This window comes from Coregonus clupeaformis, chromosome 34, assembly GCF_020615455.1.
Source record: "Coregonus clupeaformis isolate EN_2021a chromosome 34, ASM2061545v1, whole genome shotgun sequence".
Lineage (NCBI taxonomy): Eukaryota > Metazoa > Chordata > Actinopteri > Salmoniformes > Salmonidae > Coregonus > Coregonus clupeaformis.
In genome coordinates this window covers 35,518,654-35,539,202 of record NC_059225.1, presented here as the reverse complement: position 1 = coordinate 35,539,202, position 20,549 = coordinate 35,518,654, and the positions used below count along the sequence as shown (strand labels likewise).

General features: G+C 42.5%; 1 protein-coding gene across 1 annotated transcript in view; it reads left to right on the top strand.

The window, feature by feature from the left end:
- Positions 1 to 20,549, top strand: part of LOC121550060 (cadherin-7-like) — a 200,304-nt gene that overhangs the window by 97,619 nt on the left and 82,136 nt on the right. Inside the window, exon 3 of the mRNA XM_041862168.1 lies at positions 12,801 to 13,095. Coding sequence (XP_041718102.1) covers positions 12,801 to 13,095 — 295 coding nt within the window. The remainder of the gene's footprint in view (positions 1 to 12,800; positions 13,096 to 20,549) is intronic.

Here is a 20,549-nt window from a genome sequence, read left to right as displayed (position 1 = left end):
GTTTATTTACAATTTACACCAGCTTGCTGTTGTTAGAAGATGCTCTAACTAACCCATTACCCCTAGTTGATAGCTTTCTTTTTCTAGGGTTTTTGAGTAGCTTTTTATGTTGTAGTTTTTTTAACACGGTTAAAGCTAATTAGTGCCACATCTATTGCACAAACAATGCAATGTGTACTTACACATGAATGACAATTACATCTAACGATTTGGCACAGAGTAAATAAGAAATTAGAATGAAAACACTAATTTCAGTATCGGCTTCCCTTTTCCCAGAGATCATTGGTGCGCTCAGTGCTCCTTCATTACACATTCAAGTCTAAAGACCCAGAATGGTACCTAAATGAATGCATAGTCTATCTTTTAAATCAATGCTAGTGTGACAAGCTACATTAATTACATTCCATACACTCTTAGAAAAAAAAGGTGCTAAGTAGAACAATATAGGGTTCTTCGGCTTGTCCCAATAGGGGAACCCTTTTTGGTGCTAGGTAGAACCATTTAAAGAGGGTTCTACCTAGAACCCTCTATGAAGGGTTCTTCCTAGAACCCTCTGGAAATGGTTCTACCTAGAACCCTCTATGAATGGTTCGTCCTAGAACCCTCTATACTGTAAATGGTTCTACCAAGAAACGTTTTGTAATCTAAAGCAGGGGCATTCAACTCTTACCCTACGAGGTCAGGAGCCTGCTGGTTTTCTGTTTTACCTGATAAGTAATTGCATCCACCTGGTGTCCCAGGTCTAAATCAGTCCCTGATTAGAGGGGAACAATAAAAAAACAAACAGTGGAACTGGCTTGGAGGTCCAGGGTCAATTTTGAGGGACCTAAAGGTTCTTCGTAGAATCCTCTATGAACAGTTTTACAAAGAACCCTTTATCTTATGTTTTTATTTTATGACAATACATTACATATATCATAAGGCCTTTCTGAGGGCCTAGTTACAGTGGGGAAAAAAAGTATTTAGTCAGCCACCAATTGTGCAAGTTCTCCCACTTAAAAAGATGAGAGAGGCCTGTAATGTTCATCATAGGTACATGTCAACTATGACAGACAAATTGAGGGAAAGAAATCCAGAAAATCACATTGTAGGAATTTTAATGAATTTATTTGCAAATTATGGTGGAAAATAACTATTTGGTCATCTACAAACAAGCAAGATTTCTGGCTCTCACAGACCTGTAACTTCTTCTTTAAGAGGCTCCTCTGTCCTCCACTCATTACCTGTATTAATGGCACCTGTTTGAACTTGTTATCAGTATAAAAGACACCTGTCCACAACCTCAAACAGTCACACTCCAAACTCCACTATGGCCAAGACCAAAGAGCTGTCAAAGGACACCAGAAACAAAATTGTAGACCTGCACCAGGCTGGGAAGACTGAATCTGCAATAGGTAAGCAGCTTGGTTTAAAGAAATCAACTGTGGGAGCAATTATTAGGAAATGGAAGACATACAAGACCACTGATAATCTCCCTCGATCTGGGGCTCCACGCAAGATCTCACCCCGTGGGGTCAAAATGATCACAAGAACGGTGAGCAAAAATCCCAGAACCACACGGGGGGACCTAGTGAATGACCTGCAGAGAGCTGGGACCAAAGTAACAAAGCCTACCATCAGTAACACACTACGCCGCCAGGGACTCAAATCCTGCAGTGCAAGACGTGTTCCCCTGCTTAAGCCAGTACATGTCCAGGCCCGTCTGAAGTTTGCTAGAGTGCATTTGGATGATCCAGAAGAGGATTGGGAGAATGTCATATGGTCAGATGAAACCAAAATATAACTTTTTGGTAAAAACTCAACTCGTCATGTTTGGAGGACAAAGAATGTTGAGTTGCATCCAAAGAACACCATACCTACTGTGAATCATGGGGGTGGAAACATCATGCTTTGGGGCTGTTTTTCTGCAAAGGGACCAGGACGACTGATCTGTGTAAAGGAAAGAATGAATGAGGCCATGTATCGTGAGATTTTGAGTGAAAACCTCCTTCCATCAGCAAGGGCATTGAAGATGAAACGTGGCTGGGTCTTTCAGCATGACAACAATCCCAAACACACCGCCCGGGAAACGAAGGAGTGGCTTCGTAAGTAGCATTTCAAGGTCCTGGAGTGGCCTAGCCAGTCTCCAGATCTCAACCCCATAGAAAATCTTTGGAGGGAGTTGAAAGTCCATGTTGCCCAGCGACAGCCCCAAAACATCACTGCTTTAGAGGAGATCTGCATGGAGGAATGGGCCAAAATACCAGCAACAGTGTGTGAAAACCTTGTGAAGACTTACAGAAAACGTTTGACCTGTGTCATTGCCAACAAAGGGTATATAACAATGTATTGAGAAACTTTTGTTATTGACCAAATACTTATTTTCCAACATAATTTGCAAATAAATTCATTAAAAATCCTACAATGTGATTTTCTGGATTTTTTTTCCTCATTTTGTCTGTCATTGTTGACGTGTACCTATGATGAAAATTACAGGCCTCTCTCATCTTTTTAAGTGGGAGAACTTGCACAATTGGTGGCTGACTAAATACTTTTTTCCCCACTGTATACCCTAACACAGTTGTTAGAAAACTCCTGGTTTGCAGGTAACATCAGGCCTGCAGGTCACATTATGCTGGCTTGCAAAGTGATGTGTAGTTCCTATTGGAATCCAGACAAAGTGAGGATAGCAATTGGAACTTTTAATCACCCGCAACCTCCATTCAGAATGACTGCCAGGTTAGTGAAGATTAGACTACCTAAATCATCAAAACTGGAACAATCATATCAGTAAGGGGTGCAATAAATCCTACAGATTGGATTAGTTCAGAAAAATGTTTGTTATTTATCTTTGTGTAGCATAAGATTAATCAACCATTCAAAGTTGATGCAAAAATGCAGATATTGAAACAAATAATTCTTAAAATCAACATGCAATAGAGCAAATCAAATCAAATCAAATTGTATATGTCACATGTGCCGAATAAATAATAAGCCATTTAGCAGACGCTTTTATCCAAAGCGACTTACAGTCATGCGTGCATTTTTTTTTTTGTGTATGGGTGGTCCTGGGGATCGAACCCACTACCTTGGCGTTACAAGCGCCGTGCTCTACCAGCTGAGCTACAGAATACAACAGTGAAATGCTTACTTAAAAGCCCTTAACCAACAATTCAGTTTTAAGAAAGAATACCAAAACAAAAAGACAAAAAGATAAAAGAAATCACAAAAAAATACAATATAAAATAATACGAAATAAAAGTAACAAATAATTAAAGAGCAGCAGTAAAAATAACAATAGCGAGGCTATATACAGGGGGTACCGGTACCGAGTCAATGTGCGGGGGCACCAGTTAGCCGAGGTAATTGTGGTAATATGTAAAGTAATGTACTGGGCCGTACGCACTACCCTATGTAGTGCCTTGCGGTTGGAGCCTGAGCAGTTGCCATACCAGGCAGTGATGCAACCAGTCAGGATGCTCTCGATGGTGCAGCTGTAGAACCTTTTGAAGATCTGAGTACCCATGCCAAATCTTTTCAGTCTCCTTAGGGGGAATAGGTTTTGTCTTGCACTCTTCACGACTGCCTTGGTGTGCTTGGACCATGTTAGTTTGTTGGTGATGTGGACACCAAGGAACTTGAAGCTCTCAACCTGCTCCACTACAGCCCCGTCGATGAGAATGGGGGCATGCTCGGTCCTCTTCTTTTTCCTGTAGTCCACAATCATCTCCTTTGTCTTGATCACGTTGAGGGAGAGGTTGTTGTCCTGGCACCCCACGGCCAGGTCTCTGACCTCCTCCCTATAGGCTGTCTCGTCGTTGTCTGTGATCAGGCCTACCACTGTTGTGTCATCGGCAAACTTAATGATGGTGTTGGAGTCGTGCCTGGCCATGCAGCCATGAGTGAACAGGGAGTACAGGAGGGGACTGAGCACGCATCCCTGATGGGCCCCCGTGTTGAGGATCAGCATGGCGGATGTGTTGTTACCTACCCTTACCACCTGGGGGCGGCCCGTCAGGAAGTCCAGGATCCAGTTGCAGAGGGAGGTGTTTAGTCCCAGGATCCTTAGCTTAGTGATGAGCTTTGAGGGCACTATGGTGTTGAACGCTGAGCTGTAGTCAATGAATAGCATTCTCACATACTGTAGGTGTTCCTTTTGGCCAGGTGTGAAAGGGCAGTGTGGAGCGCAATAGAGATTGCATCATCTGTGGATCTGTTGGGGCGATTAACAAATTGGAGTGGGTCTAGTGTTTCTGGGATAATGGTGTTGATGTGAGCCATTACCAGCCTTTGAAAACATTTCATGGCTACAAACGTGAGTGCTACGGGTCGGTAGTCATTTAGGCAGGTTACCTTAGTTTTCTTGGGCACAGGGACTATGGTGGTCTGCTTGAAACATGTTGGTATTACAGACTCAGACAGGGAGAGGTTGAAAATGTCAGTGTAGACACTTGCCAGTTGGTCAGCACATGCTCGGAGTACACGTCCTGGTAATCCGTCTGAATGTTGACCTGTTTAAAGGTCTTACTCACATCGGCTACGAAAAGCGTGATCACACAGTCTGTCACAATAGCTGATGTGGATGCGGTGTAGGAGTCAGGCGCAGGACACAGAGGCTCAGTCAAAACGACTTTACTCAGACTGAATAGAGAACAAAATCAAACGGCCTCGAAAACACAGGAGGCAAAACGATTACGCAACACAGTGCGTAAAATACTTGTTCCACAATAAGAACGTACAGAGACACCAACGGACAGGCGGACAATCACTCACAACTGCAAACAGAACTAAAGGAAACTTATAGGTGACCTAATCAATACATAACATGAAACAGGTGCACTAACAAGACAAGACCAAACAAACATCGAGACATCAAGCGGTAGTAGCTAGTACTCCGGGGACGACGAACGACGAAGCCTGCCCGAACAAGGAGGAGGAGCAGTCTCGGCGGAATTCGTGACACAGTCATCCAGAACAGCTGATGCTCTCATCCATGTTTCAGTGTTACTTACCTCGAAGCGAGCATAGAAGTAATTTAGCTCGTCTGGTAGGCTGGTGTCACTGGGCAGCTCGCGGCTCTGCTTCCCTTTGTAGTCTGTAATAGTTTGCAAGCTCTGCCACATCCGACGAGCGTCGGAGCCGGTGTAGTAGGATTCGATCTTAGTTCTGTATTGACGCTTTGCCTGTTTGATGGTTCGTCGGAGGGCATAGCTGGATTTCTTATAAGCTTCCAGGTTAGAGTCCCGCTCCTTGAAGCTCTCAAGCTGGGAAATGTGATAATGATGGGTGTGGTCTTGAGTTTCTTACTCTATTTAGAGTAAAAATGACAAAACCACACTAATCACACTGGTTATTAACACCAACACTGGGGTTCTTTAACACCACTCAGTTACTGAGTGTTAATTTAACTCCTGAATGAAAACTAGAAATGTTACACTGAAAAACACTAGGTAACTCTGGCCAATTTGCTGTGTACCATACAATACACTGCTGGTTCACTCAGACTCTCTTCTATTCTCCTGCTAATTTGACAGACAGAAATCATGGCAAAGATATCAACTATGTCAGTACTGTATATGTACAATTATTAAGAGAATAACAGATACATGCGCAAATATTCCCTTAATATAGGTACAGTTTAAAACATAATCACACCTATTGTCAAAGAACCCTTTCTTCTAAAAACGGTTCTTAGGATGAAAAAGAGTTGGTAGGTAGAACCCTATCCCTCTGTAAAAAGTCTAACTCTTCACTGGCTAATATAAATGTTTCATATACAGTACAATGCTAATGAGAGAACTGGGCCAATGTGTGGCTGGTCAAGCTTAACCCACTAAAGACCAGTGCGTCCTCTTCTCCATGCACCCCATAAGTAGCAGGCAAGGGAACCTGGAGCTTTATGGGCCCTCCAGACAACCCCGACAGCCAAGTTCCTTGGAGTCACATTCCAGGAGAACATGTCCTGGAGTGCCCATACAGCGTGTTTGGAGAAGGAACCACCTGAGAGTACTATGCAGAAGAAAAAGGGGAAGCCTCCCCAGGAACAACCATCCGAGTGTACCAGAGCTACATCCGGCCACTCTTTGAGTACGTGACACCGGCCTGGTGTAATGTGAGGAAGTCTCACATCAAGAAACTTCAGACCATCCAGAATCTGGCCATCAAGATGGCATACAGACTCCCCACGTCCACAAACACACAATATGTACACAAACTGTCAGAACTGAGGACAATAGAGGAGAGGATGGCTGTTCTGGGGTGCAGGTTTACCCTCAGGTCAGTGGACAATCCATCTCTGAAGCCCATGATTCAGGAGGAACAAGCTGACCCACACAGATTTTATCCAGCACCCCTGTCTCTGTGTTTCTTAAATATTTAGCATTTTAACCCTTTTAAACCGCAATTTCAACCATGGAAGTCTTGTATTTTAACCAGATTTTATCCACTTTTTCTCCCGCTGATATTTTAACTTTGGTTAATCATGGTTTTAACCCCAAATCATTTGAAAAACATGTACAACCTTTTTAACCCACCTATGCAGAGTGGGGCACTACACCGGAGGCCACCCTTTTTTAGCCATTGACAATTTTTAAACTGCACTGAAAGCTGACATTTTTTGCCATTGTTTTTTTAATGCGCTGGATGCTCACATTTTACTTGCTCATACTGTATCTGTTTTAAACCATTGTTTCTTTCCTATGGAGGAACAGCATGGCTGAGGCAGATTTTAGGACATTTTAACATGGAAACGGATACACACCTTTTTTTAACCCTTAACCAATCCCTTTAAAAACAGTTACTTACCTTATACTTATCCAGAGTGGCATTTTAAAGACATGCTTGACTTTTCAACATGTATACTTACCTGCAATGAACTTTTAGAAACATTAAAGGCTTTTAAAATATAAATACTGAACAAAAATATAAATGCCACATGCAACAATTTCAAAGATTTTACTGAGTTACAGTTCATATAAGGAAATCAGTAAATTGAAATAAATTCAGATATGCATCTGTTGGTCACAGATACAGTACCTTAAAAAAAAGGTAGGGATGTGATCAGAAAACCAGTAAGTGTCTGGTGTGACCTCCATTTGCCTCATGCAGCGCTACACTCCTCCTTCGAAGTTGCTGGTTATTGGCGGGAACTGGAACATGCTGTCATACACGTCGATCCAAAGCATCCCAAACTGCTGAGTATGTAGGCCACGGAAGAACAGCAACATTTTCAGCTTCCAGGAATTATGTACAGATCCTTGCGACATGGGGCCATGCATTCTCATGTTGAAACATGAGGTGATGGCGGCGAATGAATAGCACGACAATGGGCCACAGGATCTCATCACGCTATCTCTGTGCAATCAAATTGCCATTGATAAAATGCAATTGTGTTCGTTGTCCGTAGCTTATGCCTGCCCATACCAGCAAACCACTCACCCACATGACGCCATACAAGCTAATTGCCATCTGCCCGGTACAGTTGAAACGGGGATTCATCCGTGAAGAGCACACTTCTCCAGCGTGCCAGTGGCCATCGAAGGTGAGCATTTGCCCACTGAAGTCGGTTACGACGCCGAACTGCAGTCAGGTTAAGACCCTGGTGAGGACTACGAGCACGCAGATGAGCTTCCCTGAGACGATTTCTGACAGTTCTTCGGTTGTGCACACCCACAGTTTCATCAGATGTCCGGGTGGCTTGTCTCAGACAATCCCGCAGGTGAAGAAGCCGGATGTAGAGGTCCTGGGCTGGTGTGGTTACACGTGGTCTGCGGTTGTGAGGCCGGTTGGACGTACTGCCAAATTCTCTAAAACGACGTTGGAGGCGGCTTATGGTAGAGAAAAAAACATTCTGGCAACAGCTCTGACATTCATGCCAATTGCATGCACCCTCAAAACTTGAGACATCGGTGGCATTGTGTTGTGTGACAAAACTGCACCTTTTAGAGTGGCCTTTTATTGTCCCCAGCACAATGTACACCTGTGTAATGACCATGCTGTTTAATGAGCTGCTTGATATGCCACACCTGTCAGATGGATGGATTATCTTGGCAAAGGACAAATGTTCACTAACAGGGATGTAAGCAAATTTGTGCATATGGACCATTTCTGGGATCTTTTATTTCAGCTTATGAAACATGGGACCAACACTTTACAAGTTGTGTTTATATTTTTGTTCAGTAAACTTACCTGGAATGGTCTTAACCTCAACCAATACTTACCTGTTCTGGAAAAGACCTGACCTGTGCAGTGCATAATCCTACCTTCCCGCTCCTGCTGGACAAAAAAGAAAATAAGCTCATTACAACAATAACCACTCATACAACATTTCACTCACAGCCACAAAGCACTCCCCCCGTTCTGCATCTAGAAGAGCAGAGTCATCCATACCTTTTCTTTCTATTTTTAATTAAGTTGTTTATCCCCTCCCCCAACCAAAAACCCTGACCCTAAATCGGGTCCATATCCCATCCCCAACCCTCCCCACAAACCAAATCCTTACCATAAACCAGGTTCATATTCTATACCCATCCATTTACATTTACGTCATTTAGCAGACCCTCTTATCCAGAGAGCGAGAGCGAAGGTTGCGACGGCACATTACCATCTGAGTAGGGGCAGAGTGAGTAGTGTTGGAGGAGAGCGAGAGAGAAAAGGATACAATGTAGTGGTCAGAGACTTGGAGGGGAGTTGCAGTGAGATTAGTAGAAGAACAGCATCTAGTAAAGATGAGGTCAAGCATATTGCCTGCCTTGTGAGTGGGGGGGGTGAGAGGGTGAGGTCAAAAGAGGAAAGGAGTGGAAAGAAGGAGGCAGAGAGAAATTAGTCAAAGGCAGACGTAGGGAGGTTGAAGTCACCCATAACTGTAAGGGGTGAGCCATCCTCAGGAAAGGAACTTATCAAGGCGTCAAGCTCATTGATGAACTCTCCAAGGGAACCTGGAGGGCGATAAATTATAAGGATGTTAAGCTTGAATGGGCTAGTGACTGTGACAGCATGGAATTCAAATGAGGAGATAGACAGATGGGTCAGGGGGAAAAGAGTTAAAAGTTTAGTTTAAAAAATAAAGTTTGTTTTAATGAAGTCAAGCAAAGCTCCACAGCGGAGATTGGAGTAATTGTCCATAGAACCACTTTAAGTCGTACCCTCCACAGTGCTGGGCTTTACGGAAGAGTGGCCAGAAAAAAGCAATTGCTTAAAGAAAAAAATAAGCAAACACGTTTGTTGTTCGCCAAAAGGCATATGGGAGACTTCCCAAACATATGGAAGCAGGTACTCTGGTCAGATGAGACTAAAATTGAGCTTTTTGGCCATCAAGGAAAACGCTATGTCTGGTGCAAACACAACACCTCTCATCACCCCAAGAACACCATCCCCACAGTGAAGCATGGTGGTGGCAGCATCATGCTGTGGGGATGTTTTTCATCGGCAGGGACTGGGAAACTGGTCAGAATTGAAGGAATGATGGATGGCACTAAATACAGGGAAATTCTTGAGGGAAACCTGTTTCAGTCTTCCAGAGATTTGAGACTGGGACGGAGGTTCACCTTCCAGCAGGACAATGACCGTAAGCATACTGCTAAAGCAACACTTGAGTGGTTTAAGGGGAAACATTTAAATGTCTTGGATTGGCCTAGTCAAAGCCCAGACCTCAATCGAATTGAGAATCGGTGGTATGACTTAAAGATTGCTGTACACCAGCGGAACCTATCCAACTTGAAGGAGCTGGAGCAGTTTTGCCTTGAAGATTGGGCAAAAATCCCAGTAGCTAGATGTGCCAAGCTTATAGAGACATACCCCAAGAGACTTACAGCTGTAATTGCTGCAAAAGGTGTCTCTACAAAGTATTGGGGGGTGGGGTGAATAGTTATAGTTTTTTTGTCTTATTTCTTGTTTGTTTCATAATAAATAATATTTGGCATCTTCAAAGTGGTAGGCATGTTGTGTAAATCAAATGATACAAACCCCCCAAAAATCCATTTTAATTCCAGGTTGTAATGCAACAAAATAGGAAAAATGCCAAGGGGGGTGCATACTTTCGCAAAGCAACTGTAGCTACGAACAAAGGGAACTGGAGAGGATGGTGATCAATAATGCTCCAAATAAGGACTGCCCCCTGATAATTATACAGTATCTATTTTGGTTCCAAAACAGTTCTTAGGCTGTCCCAAAAGGATAACCCTTGTTGGTTCCAGATATAACCCTTTTTGGTTTCAGGTAAAACCCATTTGGGTTCCATTAGAACCATCTGTGGAAAGGGTTGTACACTTAACCCAAAACTGTTCTACCTGGAACCAAAACGGTTCTACCTGGAACCAAAAAGGGTTCTTCAAAGGGTTATCCTATGGGGACAGCCGAAGAACCCTTTTAGGTTATAGAAAGCACCTTTATTTCTAAGTGTAGTCATTCCAGTACCTAGTTTGACTTAATGGTCTATAACTAAGGCAGAATTTCTTCACAGCATATAGTTCCTTTTATTTTCCCAACAACATAAAGAAGTGTATTACAGTACCCCACAAGTACAAAACACAGTCAGATCAACCAATGCTGTTTCTTTAAGGATTTTATTTTGAATTGTTTGTGAACCATGTCATCAACCTCGTGGAAAACCCATTACACTCAAGCGTTCAAACCGCAGTGCTCTGCGAAACGTTTCTGCAGGGCGATTGTTGATTAAGGCGCTCCTGAGCAGTAGCTGTAGCCAATAGGCTGTTTGAGTGTACCAGAGCCAGTGTTGCTCACAGGACGCTTCTGGGTATGGACTTTATATTTGCGCTTGGCTCAAAACTGTGTGTACACAGTCCATTGAATAGAAGAAAACTCTCTCTCTCTCTCTCTTTCTCTCTCTCCTCCTAAGAGATTAGGGGAAATACAAAGCTTGAAACATGCATCTCTGATTGTATATATTTATTGATAATTTATTTTAAAAATCTCATTGTTTGCTTCCAAGGCCTCCAGTCGTCTTTGCCGTTTTCTACAAAGTATGTCAGCCAAACAGGGAGGAGGAAAAGAGACATGGACAGTGCAGCAATAACAGCAATAATAACAGCGCTAACACACTGTGACTGAACATTACATCAAAGATTAAAACCCCATTAAGCGACTCCAGAACCATTAAAAACCGAACGGCCTCTCAGTGATTGTGATGGAAATGTGCCATACATCGTAATGTGGATAATAACAGCTGAGAGATGGCCTTGGTGACGCTGTTTCTCCTTAAAGTTTTACCGTTCGCAGTCTTTTCACACTCTTGAGGTAAACAAGTAAACACAAAGCAAACATGATTGTCCCAGGAGGACTGTCTGCATACAAAGTGGCGATACGTGTCAGCATTGATTTCACTGGAGCTTTTCTGTTCTGTTCCACTCACCCATTCGTACTCTCGCTGCGTCGCTGCCGGCAGTATCTTTAAGTTACGATGATGTGCTGGGCTGTGCTGGGCTCACATCAAGGGAGGCAAAGAGAATAATTATAAAAGCTGTATTATGGTGCTTGATGAAAGAGAAGCAACTATGGTGCTTGATGAAAGTTGCACATAATAACAGTAGAAGTTTGAAATAGCACCTGAAAATGAGCAGTGACGGTTTAAAAACGAGTTAGATTAACTGAAGGAGGCGGTATTCTACAGGGATACACTTCTTAATAGGACCTACTGTGGCACACATATTTTATGTAATATACTAACTTCTGAATAGATTTAAAGTGAAACACTTGAAGCCCATAGGGTCCTTTCCACTTCTACAGTAGGTATTGAAGAAAGTGTGAAAAAAAAACAAGCGTAAAGCTAACAACTCAAGTTTGGAGAGAGAGAGATTACATACTGCATTCAGTTGACCCCTGACCTCCAGTTGCATGCTTTGTGGGCTGTCAGCTTTGTCCTCCCTGTCCGTGGTATTTACCCGAACACACTGCCATGGATGGCTTTCTCAAGATTAAATGTTGACTCTCCACTGCGGTTGACAATTTACCTCAAGTTTGCCCCTGACAGCAGGGGATGGTGAATAAACATATGGCCTCCCTATTGGAGTGTCAGGAGACGCACGCTGAGGCATGCCCATGCAACCAATACCATCAATATTCCCCCTACATGCCATTCATCAACAGCCTGATGGAATCCATGAATAAAATACATTTGGTGTCCGGCTGAGGCTCTATTGGATATATAAAACATACACTAAGCCCGCAGCGATAACCAGGCAATCATTTGATACACCTACTGACTTGGAAACAAAAATGATACTGCCAGAAGCCCGCTTGGTTGCATCCCAAATGGCACCATTATTCGTAACATTGTGCATTACTTTCGACATGGCCCTATCAGTCATGGTCAAAAGTAGTGCACTATATAGGGAATAATGTTGCCATTTTCGACACAGCCCTTGGTTTTCTGAAAGTGAAGTGGTTGAGAAATAACCCTGCTTCAAATGTAGCACACTGTAATCCCTGGGCAGCTCTGGGCTTCACATCCTACAGAATTGTGTTAACACTCAACGCAACGCTCCTTATTCCTGCCAGACTGCTTATAAGAATGCATTTTTATAGCAGACATACAGCCATGCTCACAGAGCTTTGAGACATCTGGTCTCCTGTTTTACAAACAATGTGCATTTTGTTCACTTGTTCAAAGAGTTGTTAATTTTTTCGGCACCATGTTTCTGCACATGAAAACCCAACCTTGAACCTATGTTAAAATAATACAGATGAACATAATGGATCGATCATAATGGTAAAGTATATAATTGGATATGTTATTATAAGTCACCAATCCTTCTGAATGTCTCCTATCCACTGACTGGTCTCTGGTCTCTGGTCTCCAATAACAGCTCCACTCGGACGTGGACAAAGGGGACGGCAAGGTGAAATACGTGCTCTCAGGGGAGGGCTCCACCTCCATCTTCACCATCGACGAGAACACGGGGGACATCCACGCCACCAAGCGTCTGGACCGGGAGGAGCAGGCCTACTACACGCTTCAGGCCCAGGCCGTGGACCGGCTCACCAACATCCCTGTGGAGCCCAGGTCAGAGTTTGTGGTCAAGGTCCAGGACATCAATGATAATGAGCCCAAGTTCCTGGACGGGCCCTACAAGGCCGGGGTACCGGAGATGTCAGCAATGGGTAAGCCTCTTTCTCTACTTCTCTCTCTTTGTTTGTTTGTCCTCTGTCCTCGTCTCTTTATGTTGTCGGTCTGTCTGTCTGTCTGTCGGCTGTCTCTTTATCTCGCTCTATACCTCTTGCATCTACCCACCACAATCTTCAATATCCTTAATTTATCTCTCTCCCGCTCTCTCTTCAGATATTAATGAACACAGCCTATGCTTTATTATAAACATGAAACTGAATCTGTGGCATTCATTTCTCTGTCAGGCTGTGCATGATATTCATAGACACAATTGTATTAGCAAGTTGTGAGGTAGATAAGTGCTGAAGAGGGTCCTTATTCACACACAGAGGTTGTCTCTCCAGTGTTTTTATTAACTGTTGTGGTTTCAAAACACTGTGGTTTGAAAAGCTCCAATATCTAATCTGACCCTGCAGTTTGAACGCTGAAAGTGATGAAATACCTGCTTAGACAAACAAAGACCCGGAACCCCAATGTAGAGCAATGAATCTAGCGAGTTCAGAGATGGCATATTATTCAAATCCAACGGGACATGTAACGGAGCACCTCCCGAGGTGTTTTGCCACGGAAACAAAAGCTTACCACACGCCGCTTGGGGACACCATGAGCAAATCCTGTCTGAATGGAAAATATGGATTAAGCCTCCATTTAAAATTCATGTGACAATCTGCCAGGGAGAGGACTAACAGGCACCAAACACGAAGTGGCAGACAATGTCTTCCAATCTTCAGGGTTAAGTGATATGACAGCCGCAAGCACATCCAGCCGCAATATTCTCATCATGCAGATCCAGAAACAGGAGAACATTGCATCTACGTGTCTTATCTTCCTCAGGCTGATAGGCATAGATGCAAACAAGTGGAGACATGGAGGTATAGTACAATGTGGTGTGAATAAAATCAAATTGGAGCCTATGCTAGGAGTCTACTGGCAGTGGTAAGAGTATTTTCCAGGCCAATGCAGTGCTTTGCTCATAACATTCATAATATAGGCAGTGAGATCGCCTTAGGATTAGGCAGCCCTGAGTCAACGGGGGTAAAGTACGGGGCTCTGGCTTAAGGAAGTAGAGGGCTTACACTACAAGGGCTTGGTGTCTCGTGTCCAACGGGAAATAAGAGAGATAGAGCAGCTTAGCTGCATCATCATCATCATCTGCAGTAAAGGATGAGCTCCCAGTTCACACACACACACACACATTGAACACGAGCACACCAAGTCACACTCTCTGGTTTATTTATATTGCAGGGTCTCGCCAATGTCTTCATCTGAAGTTAGAACATCATATGAATAATGCATCCCGCTCTTTGTAAATAGCTGCTCATGGCAATTTACAGTGCAGTAAAATAATGGAGCGGGCCAAGCACCTCTTGTCCTCCATAACTCCTTTATAGATGAGTTTAAATCATTAATGGGCATAGACCGTCTACCCGTGATGAATGGGTTCAATTTAGAGGAAATCATGAATTTAATTAATTAAAGTAATTAGGCTGCGGTTGCTAGTCCTTACATATGGTAGACCTTATGGCCCGGGAATCTGGGAAGACTTTGTCTTAATCACGCCTCTGGGATGTCAAATAAAAGACAAGAGGGGCTTGAGAACAGTTGGCCATGTGACAAGGCACAGGTCCCAGGTCTACACGGCAGACAGAGGTGCCCAAGGAGCAGATGGAGAGCTCATTACAAGGCATAGGGAATGTAATGTCAGACCAAGGCTAACCTAACGTAGCAGGCGTAAAATAAATGCCTGAAACTAGATCCCCTACAAACTGTCGGGAGGTCCTCTTCTGCACTGTTCAACCAATCCAGTAAATGTGGGTTAAGATTGAGTGTCGCCTTGTTAACGTCGCAGGCTCTCCTTCCATTTCCCTTGTAAACCAAAACATCCGGTTGTTGGGGACATGGCAGAGGCTAGACCAAGGCCACCTCTTCGTAAAAATGTTATTAGGCTACAGATTAAATAAATTATAATGAACTTCACAGGGTGGTGAAAGTGCAAGGTTATGAGCTTGATGCTCCATTCCAATAAATATAGAGGGTCTTATTCAGGTGACGTGATGATTGATGCTTGGCTGCCGTTTGACAAATAAAAATAAATTTGCTTTTAATGTCCATAATAAACTCATCATTATTCAACTCTTACCCTATGAGGTCCGGAGCCTGCTGGTTTTCTGTTCTACCTGATAATTAATTGCACCCACCTGGTGTCCCAGTTCTAAATCAGAGGGGAACAATGAGTATACACACTAATAATTTGATATTAAACTGATTATGGCAGTAGGCAGAGTATGGAAATAGTCATTTAAACACCTTACTCTGCTTATCTTAATCGGTGTAAGGTCAAAATCTAAGTAAGCATACGGCGTTTAAAACACCTGGTTTTCTGAGCAATATCTACAGTTGAAGTCGGAAGTTTACATACACCTTAGCCAAATACATTTAAACTCTGTTTTTCACAATTCCTGACATTTAATCCTAGTAAAAATTCCCTGTCTTAGGTCAGTTAAGATCACCACTTTATTTTAAGAATGTGAAATGTCAGAATAATAGTAGAGAGAAAGATTTATTTCGGCTTTTATTTATTTCATCACATTCCCAGTGGGTCAGAAGTTTACATACACTCAATTAGAACTTGGTAGCATTGCCTTTAAATTGTTTAACTTGGGTCAAACATTTCGGGTAGACTTCCACAAGCTTCCCACAATAAGTTGGGTGAATTCTGGCCCATTCCTCCTGACAGAGCTGGTGTAACTGAGTCAGGTTTGTAGGCCTCCTTGCTCTCACACGCTTTTTCAGTTCTGCCCACACATTTTCTATAGGATTGAGGTCAGGGCTTTGTGATGGCCACTCCAATACCTTGTCTTTGTTGTCCTTAAGCCATTTTGCCACAACTTTGAAAGTATGCTTGGGGTCATTGTCCATTTGGAAGACCCATTTGCGACCAGGCTTTAACTTCCTGACTGATGTCTTGAGATGTTGCTTCAATATATCCACATAATTTTCCTTCCTCATGATGCCATCTATTTTGTGAAGTGCAGCAAAGCATCTCCACAGCATGATGCTGCCACCCCCGTGCTTCACGGTTGGGATGGTGTTCTTCGGCTTGCAAGACTCCCCTTTTTCCTCCAAACATAACGATGGTCATTATGGCCAAACAGTTCTATTTTTGTTTCATCAGACCAGAGGACATTTCTCCAAAAAGTACGATCTTTGTCCCCATGTGCAGTTGCAAACCTTAGTCTGGCTTTTTTATGGCGATTTTGGAGCAGTGGCTTCTTCCTTGCTGAGCGGCCTTTCAGGTTATGTCGATATAGGACTCGTTTTACTGTGGATATAGATACTTTTGTACCTGTTTCCTCCAGCATATTCACAAGGTCCTTTGCTGTTGTTCTGGGATTGATTTGCACTTTTCGCACCAAAGTACATTCATCTCTAGGAGACAGAATGCGTCTCCTTCCTGAGCAGTATGACGACTGCGTGGTCCCATGGTGTTTATACTTGCGTACCATTGTTTGTACAGATGAACGTGGTACGTTCAGGCGTTTGGAAATTGCTCCCAAGGATGAAACAGACTTGTGGAGGTCTACTATTGTTTTTCTGAGGTCTTCTTTTGATTTTCCCATGATGTCAAGCAAAGAGGCACTGAGTTTGAAGGTAGGCCTTGAAATACATCCCCAGGTACACCTCCAATTGACTCAAATGATGTCAATTAGCCTATCAGAAGCTTCTAAAGCCATGACATCATTTTCTGGAATTTTCCAAGCTGTTTAAAGGCACAGTCAACTTAGTGTATGTAAACTTCTGACCCACTGGAATTGTGATACAGTGAATTATAAGTGAAATAATCTGTCTGTAAACAATTGTTGGAAAAATTACTTGTGTCATGCACAAAGTAGATGTCCTAACCGACTTGCCAAAACTATAGTTTGTTAACAAGAAATGTGTGGAGTGGTTGAAAAATGAGTTTTAATGACTCCAACCTAAGTGTATGTAAACTTCAACTGTATAATTATTAGGACATGTAAACAGCTTAATCGGCATTCCAGTGGTGTATTTGATTTGTGCATGTGCCTGCACCAACAGCGCAAGCCTCCCTCTTATGCGCGAGTGAAGTGAGTTCAGAAAAACTGAAAGCATGCATCTTATAAATAGTTTTCACATACAAACTTTAAATGTCCTAACTCAGAATCAAATAGACTTCGCAACAATAACATAGTCACTGTGATAGAATGTTTATTTTCATTGCCGATTTTCTGCCTTCATCAAAAGTCCCATCAAGTAGCCTGATTTGATGTGTAAACAGGATTATTAGGGAAATTGTTCTTCTTGCAAAGCATTGCATTAATCTGACTATCCACCATAATCATATTATTGTGTGCATGTAACTGTGCGCAATGAAAAAATGCAGTGAAACTGGCTTCGAGGTCTAGAGTTGAGTTTGAGGGATGTAGGTAATACCCGCACTGTATATGCAAGCTTTTGGATAGAGCACATGTGCCAATACCAGAGTTGGAACATTCGCTATATAACATTCTTTGTGACAAAACCATCAGTAGAGTTGAAAATGTGATGGAAACCCATATTTTGTACATGGGAATTTAACCGCAAAAGTTATTTTTAAGTCAATTTGATGGAAACACATCTCTGGTGGGAAAATGTGCATATTGATTTTAAGCGGAATTCTGAACATTCACATGAAAATCTGTCGCCAATTGGATGGAAACCTAGCTAGTGTTCCTTTCTAATTCATTTCAGTTCATTCTGAAAGAGAAAAGGAAAGGGGTGCTTTGGTTTCAGGTGACTAGGATAACAACTCTAGGAAGACAATTGCTTTCAAATGATTATTTCCCTATGATTTGAGATGAGGGAACACCAAAGGGAATGTAAACTGAAACATTAATTACAGTACCAATGTGGCTCAGTGGGATTGTATAGCTCAGAGCATTGCCACCTACCTATGGGCCTCAAAGCACATCCTGGGCACAGCAGGGCAACTATGGGTTTGTCTTTGTTTGAATTTTGTCATTCATATTCACATGCCAATTACAAATAAAGTCAAACTCGTCTCCAAGCAATAATCCCTGCTTATCTCAAATGGAGGAGAGCAGGTGTGAACGTGCATGAATATTATCAACTTAATCATGTGTTCCAATGTTGAATGCAAAGTAGGTGAGCTTAAACGGCAGGTTTGAATATTGCGTTTTTTATGTGATCATCAGTGAGACCCACACTCAAATCCATTTTGTATAAGAGAGGAACAGAATTGCTACAAATGTTTCTTGCCACTGTCGTACTTTTCAATTTATGTTACATTTGTCAGCATGTTACACTGACGTACAATACGCTTACCTGTAGAACTTTTTTACTTTTTAATTTTCATACTCGTGAAAATTGGCCTGTATGGATAGGGCCAAATGTAAATGTTTCTAACAGTATAACTATAAAAAGCATATGCATTACCATGGCAGCAACTGAAAGACTGTGACACTCTGGCTCCACGGACCTTGATATTTGAGCCAGGGTTGTTTATTTTCATTGGTTGGGTGTATTGCTATGCTGGGGATTTCTGGTTGTGCATTTCTATGTTTGGGTTAATTGTTCTTTATGTTGATTAGTCATATGACTCCCAATCGGAGGTAACGAGTGTCAGCTGTCGGCTCGTTATCTCTGATTGGGAGCCATATTTATACGGTGTGGTTTCACCTTGGTTTTGTGGGTTTTTGTTTCCTTGTTGCTGTTAGTGTATATCAGTATTTGGACTTCACTTTCGTCCTATTTGGTTTGTTGTTTTTGATCGTGGTTTCTTTAATTAAATAAAGTCTACGATGTTCGCTCAACACGCTGCGCTTTGGTCTCCTCCTTTCGACGATCGTGACAAAGACAACACTTTGGAGATTATGGAGAAATTATCAGAACAAAGGTGAGGACACAACAGTTCACCTGACAAAAGACTGAATCCAAACATGTTGATTTTATGTGCATTTTACATTTACTGTACTTTTCACAGCATTTGTCAATAATGAAATCTGAAAATACTCTGGATACATTCAGTAACATAATAAGTATATACAAATGTTGAATTAGGTGCAAGATAAGAAAAAACGATTACAAGGGTTTGAGTGAGGTCTAACTGGTGTCTCCAAATGGACACACACCTTTCCAAACTGTGCACAGTTCCTAAGTAATTTCAATGCACTTTTATGACTCAAGGAAAGAGCCTTCCACTATAAGGTGCTTTTTTGAGCTCTCATAGCTTTGCCATTGAGGAACTGAAGCATGAACACTAGTTTTATGTTTGGAACATAGCCCTACGTCCCCACCATCACACAATTACTGTTGTTGTTACTGTGTCACGATTTAAACTGAATATGAACCCAAATGAAGACAACTACACCGAGCCAGAGAAGGTTTAACAGGTTTATTTCAAAGTTAAATTGTCCAGGTTTCCAAAAATAGGGGAAGAGCAAGTCCAGGTCTACAGGGAGGGTAACAGATCCAGGGTTCTGAGCAGGAGTGGTACCGTAACGTCCTAGTGTCCGTGGTGAGTCCAAATGTGAGGTCCAGTAGTGGAAAGCAGGATGGTGGTGGCAGGAGTGAAGCGGAGGCAGGAGTCAGGTTCCAATAATCTGTGGCACAGGAGAAATATAAATAGAACCGGCCAAAAACACAAAGAGCGAAAACAACCAGGTTGAGTCAGCAGCGAGACTAACATGGTCGTCTTGACTATGATCTGACGATGAGTGGCAAGTTTGACCGGGTCTTTAAGGCTGAGGTGATTATGGTGAATGAGCTGCAGCTGGAACCCTGACTCCCTTACACCAGACTTCACTCCTGCAATTAAGAACAGACAGAGGGGAGGGGGAGAGCAGAGAGAGAGAGCTACCTAGCAGCAGTAGGCCTAACATACTGTTGAATTTGAAAGCTTATTCTATTGCCAAAATGGCTAGGTAAGTTATAAAATATGATCTTACAGTGTTAGGCTTTCAAGAGGCACTTCAGACAAACAGATTGTACTTTTGGTGTGCATAGAATGGAGTCATGAGTCCATTCAAGTGCGTGTTCCGCTGCAAAATTTATTCACAATACGACAAACAGACTCATCAAAGACAGTACAGTATGAAGATAGGTAGAAACTGCTTCTCCAATAGAAATCCCTGGTCACACTTGTAGGCGATGTCATTTCAACGTTGGCTAGCTAAGCTCATGCGTAGAAACATGTAATTGGGTCTAATGGTCGTCTCGTGCCGAACTGCGCATGTGCAGGCCCTCAAATCAAAGGCACTCCTTCGATATAAAGTTGTTTTTGACAAAAATTAAAACGTGTCAGTTTGTCACTTTGATGAGGTTGGCGTAATAACATGTTCAACTACCTAAGGCTTTGCCTTGAATCTAGGTTGTGCCTTTAGATTTCGAGAAAATGAACAACTAAGGAAATATGTGTCACTTCCCTCGT